Below are 20,365 nucleotides of genomic sequence, written 5' to 3'. Positions count from 1 at the left end.
TTTAACCATTGGCACACATGGTCAGGGCTTCTCCTAAGACTTTGGAAGGAACTCATACAAATGAGGGACCCTAGAGCTGAATCATCACTTACTTCATCAGAAGCAGCAGTCCTTTTTTTAAAAGATGGGCACCCAGGCGCCTGGGTTGAACGTCCGACTTCGGCTCAGGTCATGATCTCAAGGTTCATGAGTTTGAGCCCCTCATTGGGCTCTGTGCTGACAGCTCAGGGCCTGGAGCCTGCTTCGGATTCTGTCTCTCTCTCTGCCCCTCATCCACTCGTGCGCTCTCTCTCTCTCTCTCTCTCTCTCTCCCTCTCACAACTAAATAATTAAAAAAATTATTTAAGGGATGGGCATCCATACTGTGGAAGAGGACAGTTCCTCAAAGAAAAGAAGGCTCTGAGAAGACCACATGACAGATGACCACTACAGTTTGGTCCTTCCCATAGTCCCCCCCTGCAGCTGCAGTTTCCTACTTTTTTTTTAAAGATTGTATTTTTAGGGGCGCCTGGGTGGCTCAGTTGGTTAAGTGTCTGACTTCGGCTCAGGTCATGATCTCATCGTTCATGGGTTCGAGCCCTGCATTGGGCTTTGTACTGACAGCTCAGACCTTGGAGCCTCCTTCAGATTCTGTGTCTCCCTCTCTCTCTCTCTCTCTCTCTCTCTCTCTCTCTCTCTGCCCCTCCCCTGCTCATGCTCTGTCTCTCTCTCAAAATTAAAATTTTTTTTAACCTTTATTTATTTTTGAGACAGAGAGAGACAGAGCATGAATGGGGGAGGGTCAGAGAGAGGGAGACACAGAATCTGAAACAGGCTCCAGGCTCTGAGCTGTCAGCACAGAGCCCGACATGGGGCTCGAACTCACGGACCACGAGATCATGACCTGAGCCAAAGTCAGCTGCCCAACCGACTGACCCACGCAGGCGCCCCTCTAGCTATCTTTTTAAAGACCCCATCCAGCATCACCTTTGGCCCTCTGAGGTGAGAGGGTTCTTTCTCCCAGGCATGAAGGGGCCTTGGCTCCTCTCAGATCCATGACAGTAACAGAGAATTGTGCAAAGTGTTCAAAGTGTTCAAAAGGAATGGGGTCAAACTCAGTGAAAGCACACTTAAGATTTTGGTTTCATATTATGTAAATTTTACCTCAAAAGAAAAATAAACTGACAAAAATTAAAAGGGAGGGAAGAGGACAGAGAAGCAAGCAAACCGAGAAAGGAAGCAGCTGACAGCCAGCGAAATCCCGAAAGGAATTCTCTGTGGGAGCAGGGCTTTCTCGATTTTCCCTCCCTGGCTCTCTGTATGGCGTGCGCATCCCTGCAGGGATGGGGAGATGGTTCGACGGGGCCACACCGAGGTTCCCTTGGAGCCTAGAAAGTAAGGCTAGTACTGACCTCTTGAAATGGCCTGTGGAAAGGTCCATTGGGTTCTTGTTCCAAACACTTATTACATACTGTTATTATTTGTTCCTCTAAGCAAGAAAACAAAATACACTTACATAATTGGGAGGACATGATAATTTTCTTGATGCAAGTTATGATCTGTTCTCTGATTTTTACTTTAAATTAATGTTTATTGTGTAACTACTCTGCCAGGCACCACGAGTCACTTTTATACACATTATCTTATTTTCGATCACAGAATTATCTTTCTTAATTAATTAATTTTTGAGAAAGAGATAGAGACTGCCAGTGGGGGAGAGGGGCAGAGGGAGAGAGAGGGAGAATCTTAAGCAGGCTCCAGGCTCAGCACCAAGCCCAACATGGGGTCAATCCCACAATTCTGGGATAACAACCCAAGCAGAAATCAAGAGTTGGACACTCAACCGACAAAGCCACCCAGGCGCCTTTCATCTTCATTTTTATAAAGTAAGATACTGGGTCCAAAATGATAAAGTAACTGGTAAAGTCTTGTAAATTGTAATGTTTTACAAGGGTCTGAAGTTGAGTACATGTTTTAACATCAAAGCCAAAGTTCCTTTTGTTCCATCAGGCTGCCCAGCTTATCATTTGGCCTGTTTGTTTTATTTTTTAATGTATGTTTATTTTTGAGAGAGAGAGAGACAGAGTGTGAGCAGGTGAGGGGCAGAGAGAGAGGGGGACACAGAATCCGAAGCAGGCTCCAGGCTCTGAGCTGTCAGCACAAAGCCAGATGCGGGACTCAATCTCACAAACCAAGAGATCATGACCTGAGCCGAAGTCAGATGCTCAAATGACTGAGCCACCCAGGTACCCCTGCCCAGCTTATAATATGGGACTTGCAAGTTTTTGTGGGGATTTATGAGCAATCATCAGTTCAGTACATGTAACTATATCTTCTTCATAAAATCAAATTATGTAAAGTATTAAATGATTTTTTTCTATTTCTTTCTTTTTTCTTTCTTTTTAGTTGAAGAAGAGATTAATGGCCCTGTCTTTTGGAGAGGCAAAGAAGTTTGCCGAAGTTTGAATGAATCCTCTCTCAGGTGAGATTTTGTTCAGAGCATGTTTTTAATTTGCTGACTAAAACTTATTTTATATTTCAATTTGCTCATTTTAATGCTTTTTCTCTACTAATGGCTTTGGACCAAGTTTTATTTCATATATATAATAATGAAGAAGATATTTGGAGAGAATGTTCTTCTAAATTCAAATCCAGTTAGTTTAGATAGTAAAGTATAACATTTCTTATGTCAATGAAATATATAGATTTTACAATATAAATAAATAATTTATTAAAATTAAATTCAAATACATTCATAATCTCTTGTTCTGTGTAGGGCATGATGTTAGGCCCTGTAAAGGATAGAACGATGAGTAAGGCATAGTTCCTATCTTTGAGAAGCTGATTTCAACCAGAATGTGTGACATTTGCATAAACATAGATAACACAGAGTACACATATTAAGTGTCTTCAGTGAGTTCGAGTCCCACATCGGGCTCTCTATTGTTAGCACAGAGCTCACTTCAGACCCTGTGTCTCTCTCTCTCGGCACCTCCTCCCCTCTCAAAATAAATAAACATTAAAAAAAAAATAAAGAGGGGAAAGGTAATATTCAGTTGTGGGGAGAAGTCAAAATGCCAGAGTGATGGTGAATTTTCAGTGCACACGGAGAGGGAGATCTTGCAGCTGGAAGGGATAAAAAACAAAAGACAACAAAAAAAGGAAGATAGAGGCAGGAAAAGTAGAACATGTTTTAGGAAAGGTAAGCAGTCCACAGTGATTTAAAAATAGAATGGGGGGGGGGGGGCGCCTGGGTGGCTCAGTCGGTTAAGCGGCCGACTTCAGCTCAGGTCATAATCTCACGGTCTGTGAGTTCGAGCCCCACGTCGGGCTCTGTGCTGACAGCTCAGAGCCTGGAGCCTGTTTCAGATTCTGTGTCTCCCTCTCTCTGACCCTCCCCCATTCATGCTCTGTCTCTCTCTGTCTCAAAAATAAATAAACGTTAAAAAAAAAGAATTTAAAAATAGAATGGAGGGGGGGGAGCCTGGCTGGCTCTGTCAGTAGAGCATTCACCTCTTGATCTCGGATTTGTGAGTTCAAGCCCCACATTGGGTGTAGGGATTACATAAAAAATAAAATAAAATAAAATAAAATAGAATAGAATAGAATAGAATAAAATAAAATAGTAAAAAAAATTAAAAAAATAAAACAGAACAGGAATACCAGGTATAAGGTTAAAAAGTAAAACTGGGCCCATGCTATGGAGAATCTTAAAAGTCCAAGTGAACACTTTATGTGTCATTTCGTAGATTATGAGGAAACTATTGACAAATCATCAGTTGTGCTGTAATCCATTTGAAGAAGGAAAAATCAGAGGTTGGTGGGAAGTAATCAGAACCTGAACTGGACTAGTGGTAAAGGGAATAAAGAAAAAAGGATGGATGGAAGACACATTTCAGAGGCAAACTCTACAAGACCGGCAACTGAACATAAGAGACAGAGACAGAGAAGCCACTGTGGTTTCAAGCCAGGGTTACTGTAAGGTGATGTCTTTCAGAGAAATAAGGATGACAGGAGGGTTCAAGCCCAAGTACTGGTTTAGACAGGTTAAGCTTGAGGTCCTAGTAGGCCTCAGCTGGTGAAGTTCATCTGGCAGTAAAAAATTTTAGCCTGGAAGGCAGGAGAGAAGGCTGGATATAAATTAATCAATTAATTAATTTATATTTTAGAAAGTGAGAGAGAGTGCAAGCAGGGGAGAGGGACTGAGTGTGTGTGTGTGTGTGTGTGTGTGTGAGAGAGAGAGAGAGAGAGAGAGAGAGAGAGAGAGAGAGAATATCTCAACCAGGCTCCACGCTTAGAGCTGACCCGATGTGGGGCTCAATCCTAGGACTCTGGGATCAAGACCTGAGCCGGAATCAACAGTCAGATGCTCAACCGACTGAGGCATCCAGGTGCCTCCGGATGTAAATTTAAAAAGGATGTCCTGGGGCTCCTGGCTCACTCAGTCAGTAGAACACACTGATCTCAGGGTCGTGAGTTCAAGCACCACACTGGCCATAGAGCTTAAAGAAAAAAAAATAAATTACAAACAAACAAACAAACATATAAACAAATAAGTAAAAGGGAGCTCCATAAGCTGCAGAACCTGAAGTATGATTCTGTTGCACACCTTTAGTATCTAGACGTTAGGAGGAGGAGGGGAGCACAGGATCCGAAGAGCTGCAAGTCAGGAGAGATACTGGCATGGAGAAAATGAGTGTGGGTTGGGGACCTGAAAGTTCATGGCATGGGGGAAATATCCAAGTTAGGAAAACACTGCAAAATACTATAAAGGAAACATGAAGCCCTAATTGGGAAGTGTCCGCAAAGCTGTGCTTTTCCATACAGTGCATTAACTTAGGTTATTGAGGGGAGGGGGGTGTTTTTCCACTGCACTTTCTTTCAGTAACCTTCTCTTATTAAACAAGATGACCTACAAAATCTCTTCTAAACCCGAATTTCATTATTGTAACTTCCTTTCTCACACGAATAAAAACTTGGCTTAGGAAGATGGATGCATAGATACATATTGGTTGATCGACTGATGTATTTGTTTATTTATTACTAAGAACACATCACCAATTTGCAGAATTTTAACTTTATGACCAACTATTCTGGACAAGAAAACTGGTGGAAACTTGGCTACAGTAACTAGCTCTCTTAAAGGTTTTTAAAGTTTAAGGAGGGGCGCCTGGGTGGCTCAGTTGGTTGAGCAGCCGACTTCGGCTCAGGTCATGATCTCGCGGTCCGTGAGTTTGAGCCCCGCGTCGGGCTCTGTGCTGACAGCTCAGAGCCTGAAGCCTGTTTCAGATTCTGTGTCTCCCTTTCTCTGACCGTCCCCCATTCATGCTTTGTCTCTCTCTGTCTCAAAAATAAATAAACGTAAAAAAAATTAAAAAAAAAAAGTTTAAGGAGTTACCTTCAGAAATGATCTCTTGTGTTCCTGTCAGTGTTCTCAAGGCTTTGGAGGTTCTGATTATATTTGAAGCTGGAACATCAGGAAAACTTAACTGGCTAAGACAGGACTGACCAGTAAGTGTTCTGTTCTGCATTGCAAACCTTAGCTCAGAAAGCACTCTGAGACCCCTTTGTAATGCTGGGAGTCGGGGAGGGGCCAAAGAGCTTGAACCACTGAATCCCTCCACCAGGGTTTCTCAGTAAGGTGCTGTCCGGCATTTCCTGTGGGACCCCTCGTTGTCATGCAGAACACCTGCCCATTGTGGAGCAGGTGGGATTGGAGCGTCCCAGGCTCTTGTCCACCAAGTGCCTGTAACACTCTGTGCACTGTGGCAACCACACATTTCCACTGGAACCACCCCTGCTAATTCCATCTATTGGCAAAGCTTGTTTGCATTTCCCCCAACCTCTTTCTCCCTTCTCTCTGCATTCCTCTATCTCACCTTCCCTAGTAAGCATCCTTGCTCTCCCTAGAAATTCTGTGCATGGGTTTTCATTGACACTCCAGTGTGATAATGTAATAATACAAATCTAAGATGGTTCCTCCTCAGGGGCACCTGGGTGGCTCAGTTGGTTCTGTGGGTTCAGTGTTGGACTTCAGCTCAGGTCATGATCTCAGGGTTCGTGAGTAATAGCCTCACCTTGGGCTCTGTACTGACAGTTAGGAGCCTGCTTTGGATTCTGTTTCCTTTTCTCTCCACCCCTCTCCTGCTCGTGCACACATGTGGTGTCTCTCTCTGTCAAAATAAATAACTAAGCTTAAAAAAATAAAATAAAATGGTTCCCCTTTCAGTGGGACTTCCATTTTAGTAGGCATGGAAACCAGAAGCTCAAGGAGAGAAGCTTTATTAGTAGTATTTTGTTTTATTGAGGTTACATTGACACACAGTAAAGTGCAATGAAGTATACAGTGTGATACATTTTATCATATGTATCACCATAATCAACATCTGTTGCTCCCTGGCTGCACTGTGGCCTGGAAACTTTGTCAAGGCAGGAAGCTGGAGCAGTTGTTAGGTCTCACCTTGTTTGTTTTCCTACCTCTCAGAGATGACTGTCTTTGTTGTCCAGTGTCTAGTGTCTTTTTAACAACATTTCTTTTTTAAAAATATTTATTTATTTTTGAGAGAGAGAGAGAGAGAGCGGAGAGAGAGCGAGCACAATGGGGGAGGGGCAGAGAGAGAGGGAGACACAGAACCTGAAGCAGGCTCCAGGCTCTGAGCTACCATCACAGAGTCCGATGTGGGGCTCGAACTCAAGAACCATAAGATCATGTCCAGTGTCCAGGGTCTTAAGAGCTGTTTTTATTTTTTTGTACTTTTTTTCTCTTTCTTTCTTTCTTTCTCTCTTTCTTTCTTTTTCGTTCTTTTTTTTAGGTGAGAGGGCATATCTAGTCCCTGTTATTCCATCCTGGCCTGGAACAGAAAAAAAAAAAAAAAACAAAACAAACAACTAGCAGAATTTTAATCTTTACACTAGTATATATGGAAGGGGATCTGGATTGGTTTCAAATCCTTCCTGGAGCCAGGGATAGCTCCAGAATTTTCATAAAAGAGATTCCATCAAAGAATGCAGCAGAAGATGGGGGTGGTTAAGAAACTTTTCTTCCTTTGGTTTTATGTGGTATATGAATTTATTTTTGGTGGTTGGCTGGGAAGCTATTGAAAATCTTAGGGAATGAAGGGCAGCAAAGCCCGCTTTCCCCTTGGCCTCTGCCTTTGGGAGCCTGCTGTTTTAAGGCCAATTCAACTTACAACTCCAATTCTAGACTATAATAATGAAGAAACCATGAAGCTCAGAAGGACCTCAATTATCAGACTTGCAAAGGCCTACTATTCTGCCTTTTACAGGAAGGTAAAACCACACCCTTTCAGGCAGCTTTTTCAACAAAGCTAACTGTCCAAAACAGGTTAGCTAGAGAGTCAGTTCAATAGGAGAGCTCATTTCCCTAACTACCCCTGCTGTTTGAAGTTAGATGGGCTACTGGGCTTGAACTTGCCACTCAGGGAGCCAGAATCTGGGATGCTCATTGCTGCTTCCTGGTGTTGTTGCTGCTTTGAGATGAGTACACCCTCTTTTATTTTTTTTTCTTACGTTTATTTATTATTGAGAGAGAGAGAGAGAGAGAGAGAGAGAGAGAGAGTGGGGGAGAGAATCCCAAGCAGGTTCCGCACTGTCAGCACAGAGCCCGATGTGGGGCTTGAACTCACGAACCTTGAGATCATGACCCGTGCCGAAATCAAGAGTGGGGCCCGTAACCAACTGTGCCACCCAGGCGCCCCGAGATGAGTATACACTCTTAACGCGTGCTGGCTGGGCCACGTGAGGAGATAGCGCAGAGCAGGGTGTGGGACGAAAGCTCACCTGGAGTAAGAGCAAAAATCTATGGTTTTTTCAAGTCTGGCCTCAAGTCAGAATCTCTCAAGGGTTCATGGAAAGTTCAGACTTCTGGCCTCCACCCCAGACTACTGAGTCCTAAGCTTTAGGGATGGGACTCAGCAGTCTGTTTTTGGTAGCTCCCGAGATGATGCTGTTAGCTAGCCACCATGGTTTAGGAAATCTTGGGCTAAACAGTCAATGTACTCCTGAATTACTGAGATTCCTGCGTTCTGTACCCAGGACATGTCTATAATCCCTCAACTTCTGTTTTCACTGCCAGTCCTCTGATACAAGCAACTCTCCTCTCACCTGGATTTGCAACACCTCTCTCCACTCTCCCCCATCTCCACTGTCCGTACCTGCTGTGGTTGGAATGTTTGTGTCCCTCCCAAATTCCTGTGTTGAAATCCTAACCCCCAAAGGTGACGGTATTGGTAGATGGGCCTTGGGGCAGGGGGGTGGGGGGTGGGGTGCTTTAATCTTGAGGGTGGAGGCCTCATGAATGAGATTAGCGCTCTTGAGAAAGAGGCTCCAGAGAGCTCACTAGTCCCTGCCACCAGGTAAAGACACAGCAAAAAGGAACTGGCTGGGAACCAGGAAGAGTGTCTTTAGCATAAGGCAAAACCACACTAGCACCCTGATCTTGGACTTGCCAGCCTCCAAAACTGTAAGCAATACATTTTCTGTTGTTTATAAGCTACCCAGTCTGTGGCCTAACTGCTTTGAAAGTAGACCCAAACAAGCTAAGACAGTACCTCTCCACCCCTGTCTGAATCCATTACTCACCTTAAAGCCAAAATGATCTTTTTGCAAATGTCTCTTTGCCCCAAAAATAAAACTTTTCACATGTCTGAACAGCCCAGCACGCCCTGGCGTTTGCTTATGTCTCCAGCTTCATCTCAAGTCACTTTACCCCTTGCTTATCACACTGTCTAGAGCACCTCAAGCTTTTTCCACCGGAGGGCCTTTACACTTTATTTCCCCTCTTAACACTGCTTTTCCTGTGGCTCACTCTTTCTCATCCTTCAGGTCTTAGCTTGAATGTCCACATCTCAACAAGGTCTTGCCTGATCACCTGTCTGAAGTATATTACCCTCCATGGGGTGCCTGGGTGGGTCAGTTGGTTAAGCTTCCGACTCTTGGTTTCGGCTTGGGTCATGATCTCAGGATTTGTGAGTTCAAGCCCTGCATCAGGCTCTGCACTGACAGGATGGAACCTGCTTGGGATTCTGTATCTCTCTGCCCTTCCCCTGTTCTCTCTCTCTCTCAAAAATAAACAAACATAAAAAATGAGGTATACTACCCTCCAACAGATGCACACAGGTTTATCAGAGTACTCCCTTTGTTTCATAGCACTTTTATAAACAATTACCTATCAATTGTTTATTGTCTGTCCTCCCACTAGAATGTGAGCCTCATGAGGACAGGGACCTAGGTATTCTTGCACACTGTATATTTCCAGTGCTTGGCCTAGTGTGTGGCATATAGTAGCTGCTTAATATTTGTTGAATGATTAATCGTGTTCTTTACGACCTAGCCTGCCTTGCATTATATAGGCTTGGGGAAGCATGATCTCATCTAAATCCATGTAATAACAAAGCATGTTTTGAAGGGGTTGATGCATTGCCCTAAGTGCTGTGACTTTAATTAGTTCTGGGAGGAGGGATCTCTCTGCTGTCTCATGGTACTAAGTGAAATTCCTAACATGACTTTCATAACTAGAAATACTGAGGGAAAGGCAATGCCACTGATAGCCACCCACATGCTCTCGGACTCAATATTCTTCATTCCACACTTTGGCATACGAATGCCCCAGTTTTTCTACACCACTCTGAGAGTCTCATTATTTTCCTCGAATTTAGAAAAATAGGTTTCTTTCCTTTTCTTTTTCTTTCTTTCTTTCTTTCTTTCTTTCTTTCTTTCTTTCTTTCTTTCTTTCTTTCTTTCTTTCTTTCTTTCCTTCCTTCCTTCCTTCCTTCCTTCCTTCCTTCCTTCCTTCCTTCTTTTCTTTCTTTCTAAGTTTATTTGTTTTGAGAGAGGGGCAGGAGAGAGGCAGAGAGGGAGACAGAGAATCCCAAGCAGGCTCTACACTGCCAGTGGAGAGCCTGAGGTGGGGCTCAACTCGCAAACTGAGATCCTGACAAAAGAAGCTTCTAATTAATGTTTGCAGTAGTTGTCTTAGTTTATTGTGGGGGTCGGAACTCTATTAGTCTATTAGAAGTAACAGAAATCCAGCTTAGGTTAAAAGGGGATTTTATTGGAATAACTGGGACCACTCATATAGTTCAACACTCATTCAACAGATGTATATAGAAATAGACATAAATACAGAGACAAATGTAGATTTGTCTACCTACCACTCTAATCTGTGCTTTAATTACTGGGCTCTGTATTCAATTTTAATTATTATTATTATTTTTTATAAAGGTTTTCACTTTTTAAAACAATGTTTATTTATTTTTGAGAGAGTGCAAGCGGGAGAGGGTCAGAGAGAGAGGGGGACAGAGGATCCAAAGCGGGCTCCACGCTGACAATGGCAAACCCGATGTGGGGCTCAAACTCATGAATAGTTAAATCATGACCTGAGCTGAAGTCAGATGCTCAACCGAATGAGCCACCCAGGCGCCCCTTCACTTTTTTTTTTAAGTTATTTATTTTGAGGGGGGGGGGAGGCACAGAGAGAGAGAGGAAGAGAGAGAATCTTAAGCAGGCTCCACGATGTCAGTGCAGAGCCCCATGTGGGGCTCAGTCTCGTGAACGGTGAGATCATGACCTGAGCCAAAACAAGAGCTGGACACTTAACCTACTGAGCCACTCAGGTGCCCCTGTATTCAATTTTAGATGTTCAGTAGTGAGCAAAGTCAGCAAAGGTCAGAAGCCAAACAGCAGAATGTAGGAATGGTTTGAGATTGAGGCACAGCTGGAACTGGGGGCTTGAGTGGGCACAGAACTTTGTATCGTCTGATGTAGGTGGATCAGCCTCAGTTTTTTCTCACTGAATACCATGTCTTTTGAGGCACAATAAACAAAGTTATTAAATTCACATTTTGCCTGTCTTAAATTCACATGTCACAGCTCCCATCACCAGATAAAGGCTAACTCACACACCTTCTTGCATAAAATTTAAAAATCCTGGGAAGGTCGCTGATGCCTAGCTTGAATAAATGACTCACTGATGAAAAATGGCCACCACAGCCAAGAGGTCAGTCTTTAAAAGCACAACAGCTTCTGTGTGCTCCATGTGTGGAGGGAAGGAGTAGTTTCCAAATAAAGGGGCTGAGGAGGGAGCTAGGTCTGCTATCCATCCCATAGTTTTCTAGCACTATCATCTCCATGATTAAGCACAGGAGTCAAAAGCATAAACAAAGAGCAGGCTGGGATAAAAAACAGTAATTAGAGGACTAAAGAATGTTATCATGTGCAGAGCTTTGAAACACCTCTGAGGTGTAAAGTTTTAGGCCTAATTATGAGAAGCTGCAGGTCATAAGAAGGATGCAGTTACCTTGGGACATCAGACTTACATAAGTATGATTGCTTTTTAGGGCAATAGTAAACAACAGGTGTTTTAACACCTAAGGGATGGAAAACAGATTAGTGATCTCTGATAATGAGATTCAGTATTTAGGTTTCTCTGTCTTTAGTGTAGCTCTTCATTAGTGGATAGTTCCGTGTTCTCATATGCATTTTACAGGAGAAAACCCAAGGAGATATTTCAAGTAGAAACAGAGTACTGTGACCTACTTAAGAGTTCCCTAAAGCTGCAGGGGGGAAAAAAAGACTGCATATTGCTTGCGAGTGTAAAGAAACAGAGAGGAAGGCTGAGATCAATAGAACACTTTTACAGTGCCAGCTCAGAGGAAGATTTATATAAATTTAATTGAGTTCACCTTGAATAATCCATGAGGAAAAAGAAATTGTGCCAATGCTTAGCCCTCAGATTAGGTCTGCTTTGCCCATACCCCCTAGGGTGGATTCTGATCTGAATTTATATCTATCTATAGCTTCTACTGATATTTGGCTATTGGAAATTTAAAAGGAGAGTTTCTAACCACAGTCCATGGCAAGCGAAAGGATGAGCTTTTGGAGAAACTGATCTGTTTAATAAACAGAAGTAGAGGGGCACCTGGGTGGCTCAGTCGGATAAGTGTCCAACTTCGACTCAGGTCATGAGCTCATGGTTTTTGAGTTTGAGCCCCACATTGGGCACAGAACCTGAAGCCTGCTTCGGATTCTGTGTCTCCTTCTCTCTCTGCCCCTCCCCCACTTGTGTTCTGTTTGTCTCTCAAAAATAAATAAATGTAAAAAAAGAAGTAGACCTGACAATCCAATGAAATGAGAATGTGCTACGCCACTAGCAAAACAGAACAGGGGATAAAACCCAAGAACATGAACCTTATATTTTTCTCTAAGAAGCAACACTTCTTGATAGAAAATAGAGAAAGGGAGTTGTGCAATTTCTCTCTGTCTAGCACATAAACGTGCAAGTTCTGCAGCTACACTGGACCTCAAATCTGGACTGTGCCTTCGGTGATTTAACCTTCCCAGACTTCACTCCTCACGAGTAGGATGGAGCTCCTGATAGTACCCTGCTCACAGGGATGATATGTGAGGTCTAAATCATGTACCTGTAAAGTGCTTAAACTGTGTGTGACGCTTAGCCCTTATTAAGACTTAGCTCTTTTGTTATTGCTAATTACCAGTATGTCAGCCACTGAGCAATAATTTATTCAGCATCCTCAGAATGCTTGATCAAGCTTTGGGACAGAATAGCTTTCTTCTTTCCAACTGTCACTAATAACACTACTATATGTATGTATGTATGTATTCTGAGGGGGGGGGGTGGTGGGGGAGAAGGGCAGAGGGGCAGAGGAAGAGAGAACCTTAAGCAGGCTCCATGCTCAGTGCAGAGCCCATGATCCTGGAATCATGACCTGAGCTGAAATCAAGAGTTGGACACTTAACTGACTGAGCCACCAAGGCACCCCAATGCTACTGTATTTAAAAAATAAAAATGCTGTTGTACAATAATTTGGCACAAGGTACCATCTTAGTAGTTTTCTAAGAATTTCTTGCACAGTAGGTTGTTATAATTCTATTGGAGGACCAGTCCCTTGTCTATGTAAATATACTATATGGGTAAGTATATGAATCCAGAACGTTTAGAAACTCAAGAGAAAGGATTTGATCAAGGCCTCCAGAAATAAGGGTTTTTATAAGTCTTTATGTCTTCATCATTCTCAAAATTGGCTCTGAAAACATTAAATAGATATATTCTTGTGCACATAATTTGCTCACAGCTTATCATTATTAACAAAGATTCATTGCTCAATTACACATTTATAAAAACATAAAGATCCATTTATTGAGCATTGGGGTGGAATCAATATTCATTCTTCTCCCCCATCACTCTCTTCCTCTTCCTTTTCCCTCCTCCTTTATGGACTTGTCTGAAAACTTCCCTGGGATAGATACTCAGGGGCAGAATTGCTTTGTTCATTCTATATATGAATTTGCTTGTTGGTTTTATTTATCTTTTTTTTTTTTTTTTTTTTTTTTTTTTTTTTTTTTAGAGCATGTGAGTAGGGGAGAAGGGCAGAGAGAGAGAGAGAGAGAGAGAGAGAGAGAGAGAGAGAATCTCAAGCAGGCTCCATGCTCAGCACGGACCCAACACGGAGCTGGATCCCATGACCCTGGGATCATGGCCTGAGCTGAAATTAAGAGTCAGATGCTCAACTGACTGAGCCACCCAGGCACCCCTATTTTTTTAAGGGTTTTATTTTTAAGCCTAAGGGTTTGGCAAGGGGTGGCTGTTTAAGTGGGATGGAACTTGGATGAATAAATTGGAATGACCACTTTATATGGGTGTGTGCACATGTACCTGCAACACTGAGCTGTGGGCTGGAACTCAACACAGTTCATAATCTTGTACAGATAATAAATGAATTTTATACCTATTTAAAGTTAATTTAAGGACTAATAAAAACAAAGTGGCTTTCCACTTTCATGAAGGTTCCAATCTAATAAGGGAGACAATATATTTTAGCATAAAATGATAAACCAGTAATTCAAGGCCATATAGGGTAATATTAATAGCTAAGCACCTACTGAGTGTTTCCAGTGTTACAAACACATTGCATGTATTTTCTTATTTGATCCTCACAAAAAATTTTTGAGATTGGTGCTATTATAGGTTCCTATTTTAAAATTGGGACATTGAAGCTTAGGTCAACCCAAGTCACATTATCCCTGAGGGGCAGAGCCACGATCGGAACTTAGATCTCATCATATCCTACAACTTCTTAGCCTCTACCACTTGCTTCCTCATGCAGCAGAGTAGAGGAATGGTCATGGTAAGGTGGAGAATGGGCACGGTGAGGGTGGAACTCAGGATTGATTCTGAAAAATGTGCTGACACTATTGGAATGACACTGGAAAAATCAGAGTATTAGCAAGACGTGAATCAGAAAAAAAAAAAAACTTAAGAAATCTCACTTCAGGGGCGCCTGGGTAGCGCAGTCGGTTGGGCGTCCGGCTTCGGCCAGGTCACGATCTTGCAGTCTGTGAGTTCGAGCCCCGCGTCAGGCTCTGGGCTGATGGCTCAGAGCCTGGAGCCAGTTTCCGATTCTGTGTCTCCCTCTCTCTCTGCCCCTCCCCCGTTCATGCTCTGTCTCTCTCTGTCCCAAAAATAAATAAACGTTGAAAAAAAAAATTAAAAAAAAAAAAAAAAGAAATCTCACTTCAAAAAAAAAAAAAAAGAAATCTCACTTAATATCTCCATGTGAATAATTTTTTCTTCATAGGATCTACCAGAATTGCCCAATGAAAGAAGAGTCAGGTTTCAAAAGCAGAATGAAAAGTTCTTACATTGGAAATGTTGGGGTTTGGCGAAGGACAGGCACAATACTTTAGATATAGAAAGTGCTTCTTTAAATGACATTGGGTACAGTTTTATTTCTGAAAGCAGAAAAGTATAATGAAGTATACCCTACCTCCACTAGGCCAATGGGTAAGCAAGTGAGGTTAAATCACTCCCTTCTCTTAATAAGCATTCCTTTTGGGGCACCTAGGTGGCTCATTTGGTTGAGCGTAATCTTGATTTCAACTCAGATCATGATCCCAGAGTCATGGGATGAAGCCTTGTGTTGAGCTCCATGCTGAGCATGGAGCCTGCCTAAAATTCTCTCTCTCCCTCTGCCCCTCTCCCTTCCTCTCTCTCTCTTTCTAAAATTAAAAAAAAAAAAAAAGTATTCCTTTTATGTGAAAATATTTACTTACTTTCAAAGTCTTAAACTGCTGCAATTGGGCCACCAGATTCCCTTTGTCCCTTACTGTTAAGTTCTGAATATTATGTTTACTGCTACATTCTACCTGACAGGTACCACCAAGAGGTCAGCACACCATCCACAGACTCAACCTTCTGTCTTCCTTCAGACCTCAAGGAGCCATCTCTTCATGGCCAAAGTGCCTTTCGACCCTTACCCACCCCCTCCAGGAGGAGCTGTCAATCCACATCAGCTACGGGAAAGGTTGTCACCTTGCCATCTTGCACAACCAACACGAAAGAACCCAAGGCACTGTCAGATCACAACGGTTCTCTAAGTGAAGTCCCTTTAAAGGGCAATGGGAACGGAAATGAGTTTTACTCAGGAAATTCCTCCCTGGCTTCCCCTTTACAGAGCAACCCAAACCTAGAGAAAAAGGCATTGGAACTTCATTTGTACATTATTTCTACAACCTCATCGATATTTCTGCACTTAAAAAGTTCGTGGACCAATTATATTATAGTAAGTGTCCTCATAAGGTAACTTTGGCTGGAGTAATTTTTAAAGCCAACATGCCTTTCCTGCTTTCCAAAATTTAGCTTTGGAATTTAATAATATTATGAAAGACAAACACACTGGACAATTAAGGACATGATTCTGTTCAGGCTATTGCAAGATGGAAAATGCTTATTAATGAGTGTCTTAAAGAAACAGGGATGGACCAGGGGTTTTACAGAGGCAGGTAAACAAGGGAGTCTCCTGGCAATCATGGAGAAGGATGGACAAGGTCTTATCTTGGAATATTTGTGAGCAGGGTGGTCTTTTTCAGTTAGCTGGGATGTTTTCTCAACCATTGCTGCTTTTAGAGAGCACAGAGCTCAGATAAAGTTCAACACTGTCAATATGTCTCTGTATTTCTTAGCTGAGCTATTGAAAAGAGGTTAATCAGGGTCATTGTCATAGGAGCAGATAATTTTGGAGTGATTTCCTCCAAAATAAGGTACTTAGAATTTTACCTTATTTTAGAAATGAGAAAAATGAATATTTTAGGTGACTTACTCAAGATTATGTAGTAGGTTTAGGGACAGAGTCAGAACTCTCATGTGTAATCTTTGTATTACACAAGGGTCAGTTTAAAAATAAGTAATTTATTACAGGAATAACATGATCCTTTTCAGTTATATTCAGTGATATATAATTTTTACTATTGACCTTATAACACAATAATATTAAAAAATATGACAGGCTCTTTTCATTCAGAAGAAGCTAAGGAAGCAAGGGGTTTGATAAATGGCTAAAAACTGAAAGACTGCAGAACAGCTCAAGTTTTTTCTCATAGCATGGTTCAGAATGGTCAATTTTTAAATTACATGTTAAATGCTCAAAATTTCTCCTTAAATTCTTACTTTTATTATTTTTTTAATATTTTATTTTTAAACAATTTCTATACCCAATGTGGGGCTTCAACTTACAACCCTAAGATCAAGAGTCACATGCTCCAGCAACTGAGTCAGCCAGGCGCTCCTAAATTTTTAAACAGCTTTCTCCAAATTAAGAATTTAAACAAATCTTTTTTTTTTTTAATTTTTTTTCAACGTTTATTTATTTTTGGGACAGAGAGAGACAGAGCATGAACGGGGGAGGGGCAGAGAGAGAGGGAGACACAGAATCGGAAGCAGGCTCCAGGCTCTGAGCCATCAGCCCAGAGCCTGACGCGGGGCTCGAACTCACAGACCGCAAGATCGTGACCTGGCTGAAGTCGGACGCTTAACCGACTGAGCCACCCAGGCGCCCCTAAACAAATCTTAAATAGAGGGGGAAACTCTGATCTATTAATAGGAGGCCACATATGTTCTAACAGAAAAACCAAATTTTGATCTATCTAAATGTTTCAAAATGACCATTTATGTTTCCCTGAATTGACTAACTCCGGGTTTTAGTACTCCTTTTTAATTCTGCAGCAGAGACATGATTGGGGCAAGTCAGACAGGCAAACTCATAGCCCTTCTGATAGTAAAAGCAGTAACAATAATGGACATGTATTAACAGGTAGGATCTGCTTTGATGCTTTCATATATTAATTCATTTAATCTGCACACAACCCTAGGAGGTAGAACTGTTATTCTCATTCCATAGATGATGAAATTAAGGCACTGAGAAATTAAATGATGTATGCAAGTTTGCACAATTACTGTGGAGCCAAGATTTAATTTTTTTTCTATGACCATTGAAATAAATGTCAGTGGAGGGGGGTTATCTTTGAGTTGGTAGATGCTATCATTAAAAAAAAAATTTTTTTTGATATTTATTTATTTTTGAGAAAAAGAGAGAGACAGAGCACTAGCTGGGGAGGGGCAGAGAGAGAGGGAGACACAGAATCCGAAGCAGGCTCCAGGCTCTGAGCTGTCAGCACAAAGTCCTATGCAGGTGGGAATGCAAGCTGGTGCAGCCACTCTGGAAAACAGCATGGAAGTTCCTCAAAAAACTAAAAATAGAACTACCCTATGACCCAGCAATTGCACTACTAGGCATTTATCCACAGGATACAGGTGTGCTGTTTCGAAGGGAGACATGCACCCCAATGATTATAGCAGCACTGTCAATAATAGCCAAAGTATGGAAAGAGCCCAAATGTCCATTGATGGATGAATGGATCCATGATGGATGAATTTATGAATGGATAAAGAAGATGATTACTCGGCAATCAAAAAGAATGAAATCTCACCATGTGCAACTACGTGGATGGACTAGAGGGTATTATGCTAAGTGAAATTAGTCAGAGAAAGAAAATATCATATGACTTCACTCATATGAGGACTTTAATATACAAAACAGATGAACACAAGGGAAGGGAAGCAAAAATAATATAAAAACAGGGAGGGGGACAAAACAGAAGAGACTCATAAATATGGAGAACAAACTGAGGGTTACTGGAGGGGTTTTGGGAGGGGGGATGGGCTAAATGGGTAAGGGGCACTAAGGAATCTACTCCTGAAATCACTGTTGCACTATGTGCTAACTAACTTGGATATAAATTAAAAACAAAATACAAAATAAAACTAAAAACAAAAAAACAAAGTCCTATGCAGGGCTCAAACTGACAAACGGTGAGATTATGACCTGAGCTGAAGTTGAATGCTTAACCGACTAAGCCACCCAGGTGCCCCTAAAAGATGCTATTATTAAAAATGTTCCATCCCTTAGGGTGCCTGGGTGGCTCGGTTGGTTGGGCGTTCGACTTTTGACTTTGGCTCAGGTCATGATCTTGCAGTTTGTGGATTAGAGCCCACTGTCGGGCTTTGCATTGACAGTGTGAAGCCTGCTTGGGATTTTCTCTCTTCCTTTCTCTCTGCCCCTCCCCTGCTTGCGTGCACTCTCTCTCTCAAATAAATACACTTAACATTAAAAAAATAATGTTCTATCTCTTGAAAGATGGAAAATGGGCAAGCAAATATTTCATACATATGATGAATCAATCAGGTTAGCATTCATTCTAGTAAAAATGAGACATTAATTCAATATAAATATTTAGAAAGTTATGACTTTTGTGACACTGTTTCTTTCATCATGTTATTCTTGGTGATACTTCTATAAGTTTTAGGAAATTAAAAAACAATAATCTCTTAAATCAGTCAGACGTATCTTGGCTAACTGATCTCTTGTGCTTTGAGATCTAGAATGATTATTCACATTGAAGTAGGGAAATGCTACTGGGAAAAAGGAATGGACATGTTAACTCTCTCTGTATTTTCGGGGAAAATAAACCTAAACTATCCAGTGAGAAATCAGCACTCATTCTGATTTTAAGGGTTTCCAAAGAGCCAAGTCTCCTTCAGTGATCCATTTTATCTGTAACTTTCACCAAAAATAATTACATCTGAGTTCTTTAGCATCTCAAATTCTACAGAAACAATACATGGCAATTGTTTGTCATTTACATGTTGTGAAGATAGGTGCTAGAAAGCTAAATAACTAAGGAATATCCCCAAATTAAAATTCTAGATTTAAAGTAACCATTAACATTTAGAGAGGAAAAAAAGACAGCTTTTTTTTCCCCTTAACTTAAAACAATGACAAAAGTAGTTAAGAACAGGGGTGTCTGGCTGGCTCAGTTGGTAGAACATTTGACTCTTGTTCTCAGGGTCCTGAGTTTGAACCCCACACTGAGTATAGAGATTTCTTTAAAAAAACAAAAGTAGTGGGGCGCCTGGGTGGCTCATTGGTTAAGCGTCTGACTCTTTGATTTCAGCTCAGGTCATGGTTCAGCTCCTTTGCTCATGCTCTCTCTCTCAAAAATAAAAATAAATAAACATTTTTTAAAAATAAATAAAAAACAAAAGTAGTGAGAAAAAGCACATACTTCCCCCACCCACTCACCATCCTGCTCTGATATTAAGGAATAAGAAAGGGGTAAGTTTGTTTGGAGTTGTAAATCAGCAACGTTTCAGAAATTCTTTCGGACCTGTCTGTTAAGCCTTAACATAAAATAAAAGATTATTTAGAGGACTTGCTGAACACTACATACCAACTTATTTTCAAGACCCAGAATGAATGGAAAATGGCAACACTAAAGATTTGAGGGAAAAAAATAACCCTATTAATAGGGGAATAGTTAAGAAAACTATTGTATAATCTATGCTATGAAATACTAGGTAATCATTAAAAAGATTGAAGTAAACATATATATACAGAAATGGAAAATTGTCTACCATATATTAAGTGAAAAAAAAGTTCCAGATTAACATATGTGATGTAATTTAGCCAGTACTAAATATATATTATAAAAAGATATCATCTAATATGTATAAGATGTATGTCTTTTGTTAAGTTTATTTACTTTGGGAGAGAAAGAGGGTGCATGTGTGTTTGAATGCACACTAGTGCAGGAGGGGCAGAGAGAGAGGGAGGGAGAGAGAATTCCAAGCAGGCTCTGCGCTGTCTGCCTCAGAGCCTGCCTCCGGGCTTGATCCCACGAACCTTGAGATCATGACCTGAGCTGAGATCAAGAGTCAGACGCTTAATGAACCGAGCCACCCAGGCGCCCCTATAGATGTATGTTATAATTAGTATGTTTTTATATACCTGAAAGGATATAAACCAAACTGATAATAATATAGTAAGGTACTTTGTTGTCACTGTTTTTAATTTCAGTATAATTAGCATACAGTGTTATATTAGTATCAAGTATATAGTAAGGTACTTTGACTAGTGGGATGGGAGGATTAGGGAGAGACATGGAACTTTTATCTTTTGTTTATGCATTTTTGTACTGTTTGATTTTGATAGATAATTTCATTTTATAATGAGCA

At 41.3% G+C, this 20,365-nt stretch overlaps 2 protein-coding genes across 4 annotated transcripts in view; one reads left to right on the top strand and one right to left on the bottom strand.

The window, feature by feature from the left end:
- XPOT (exportin for tRNA) overlaps nucleotides 1–20,365 on the bottom strand; it is a 160,769-nt gene that overhangs the window by 77,654 nt on the left and 62,750 nt on the right. The gene's annotated exons all lie outside the window — the stretch shown is intronic.
- CB4H12orf56 (chromosome B4 C12orf56 homolog) overlaps nucleotides 1–20,365 on the top strand; it is an 87,813-nt gene that overhangs the window by 33,123 nt on the left and 34,325 nt on the right. For both annotated transcript variants that reach the window (XM_043564809.1, XM_043564810.1), the window contains exons 3-4: nucleotides 2,386–2,461; nucleotides 15,170–15,578. In XM_043564809.1, coding sequence (XP_043420744.1) covers nucleotides 2,386–2,461; nucleotides 15,170–15,578 — 485 coding nt within the window. The remainder of the gene's footprint in view (nucleotides 1–2,385; nucleotides 2,462–15,169; nucleotides 15,579–20,365) is intronic.

The sequence above is a fragment of the Prionailurus bengalensis genome, chromosome B4 (assembly GCF_016509475.1).
Source record: "Prionailurus bengalensis isolate Pbe53 chromosome B4, Fcat_Pben_1.1_paternal_pri, whole genome shotgun sequence".
Lineage (NCBI taxonomy): Eukaryota > Metazoa > Chordata > Mammalia > Carnivora > Felidae > Prionailurus > Prionailurus bengalensis.
Note: the sequence above shows the minus strand (reverse complement) of the source record. Positions and strands in the feature narration are given on the sequence as shown.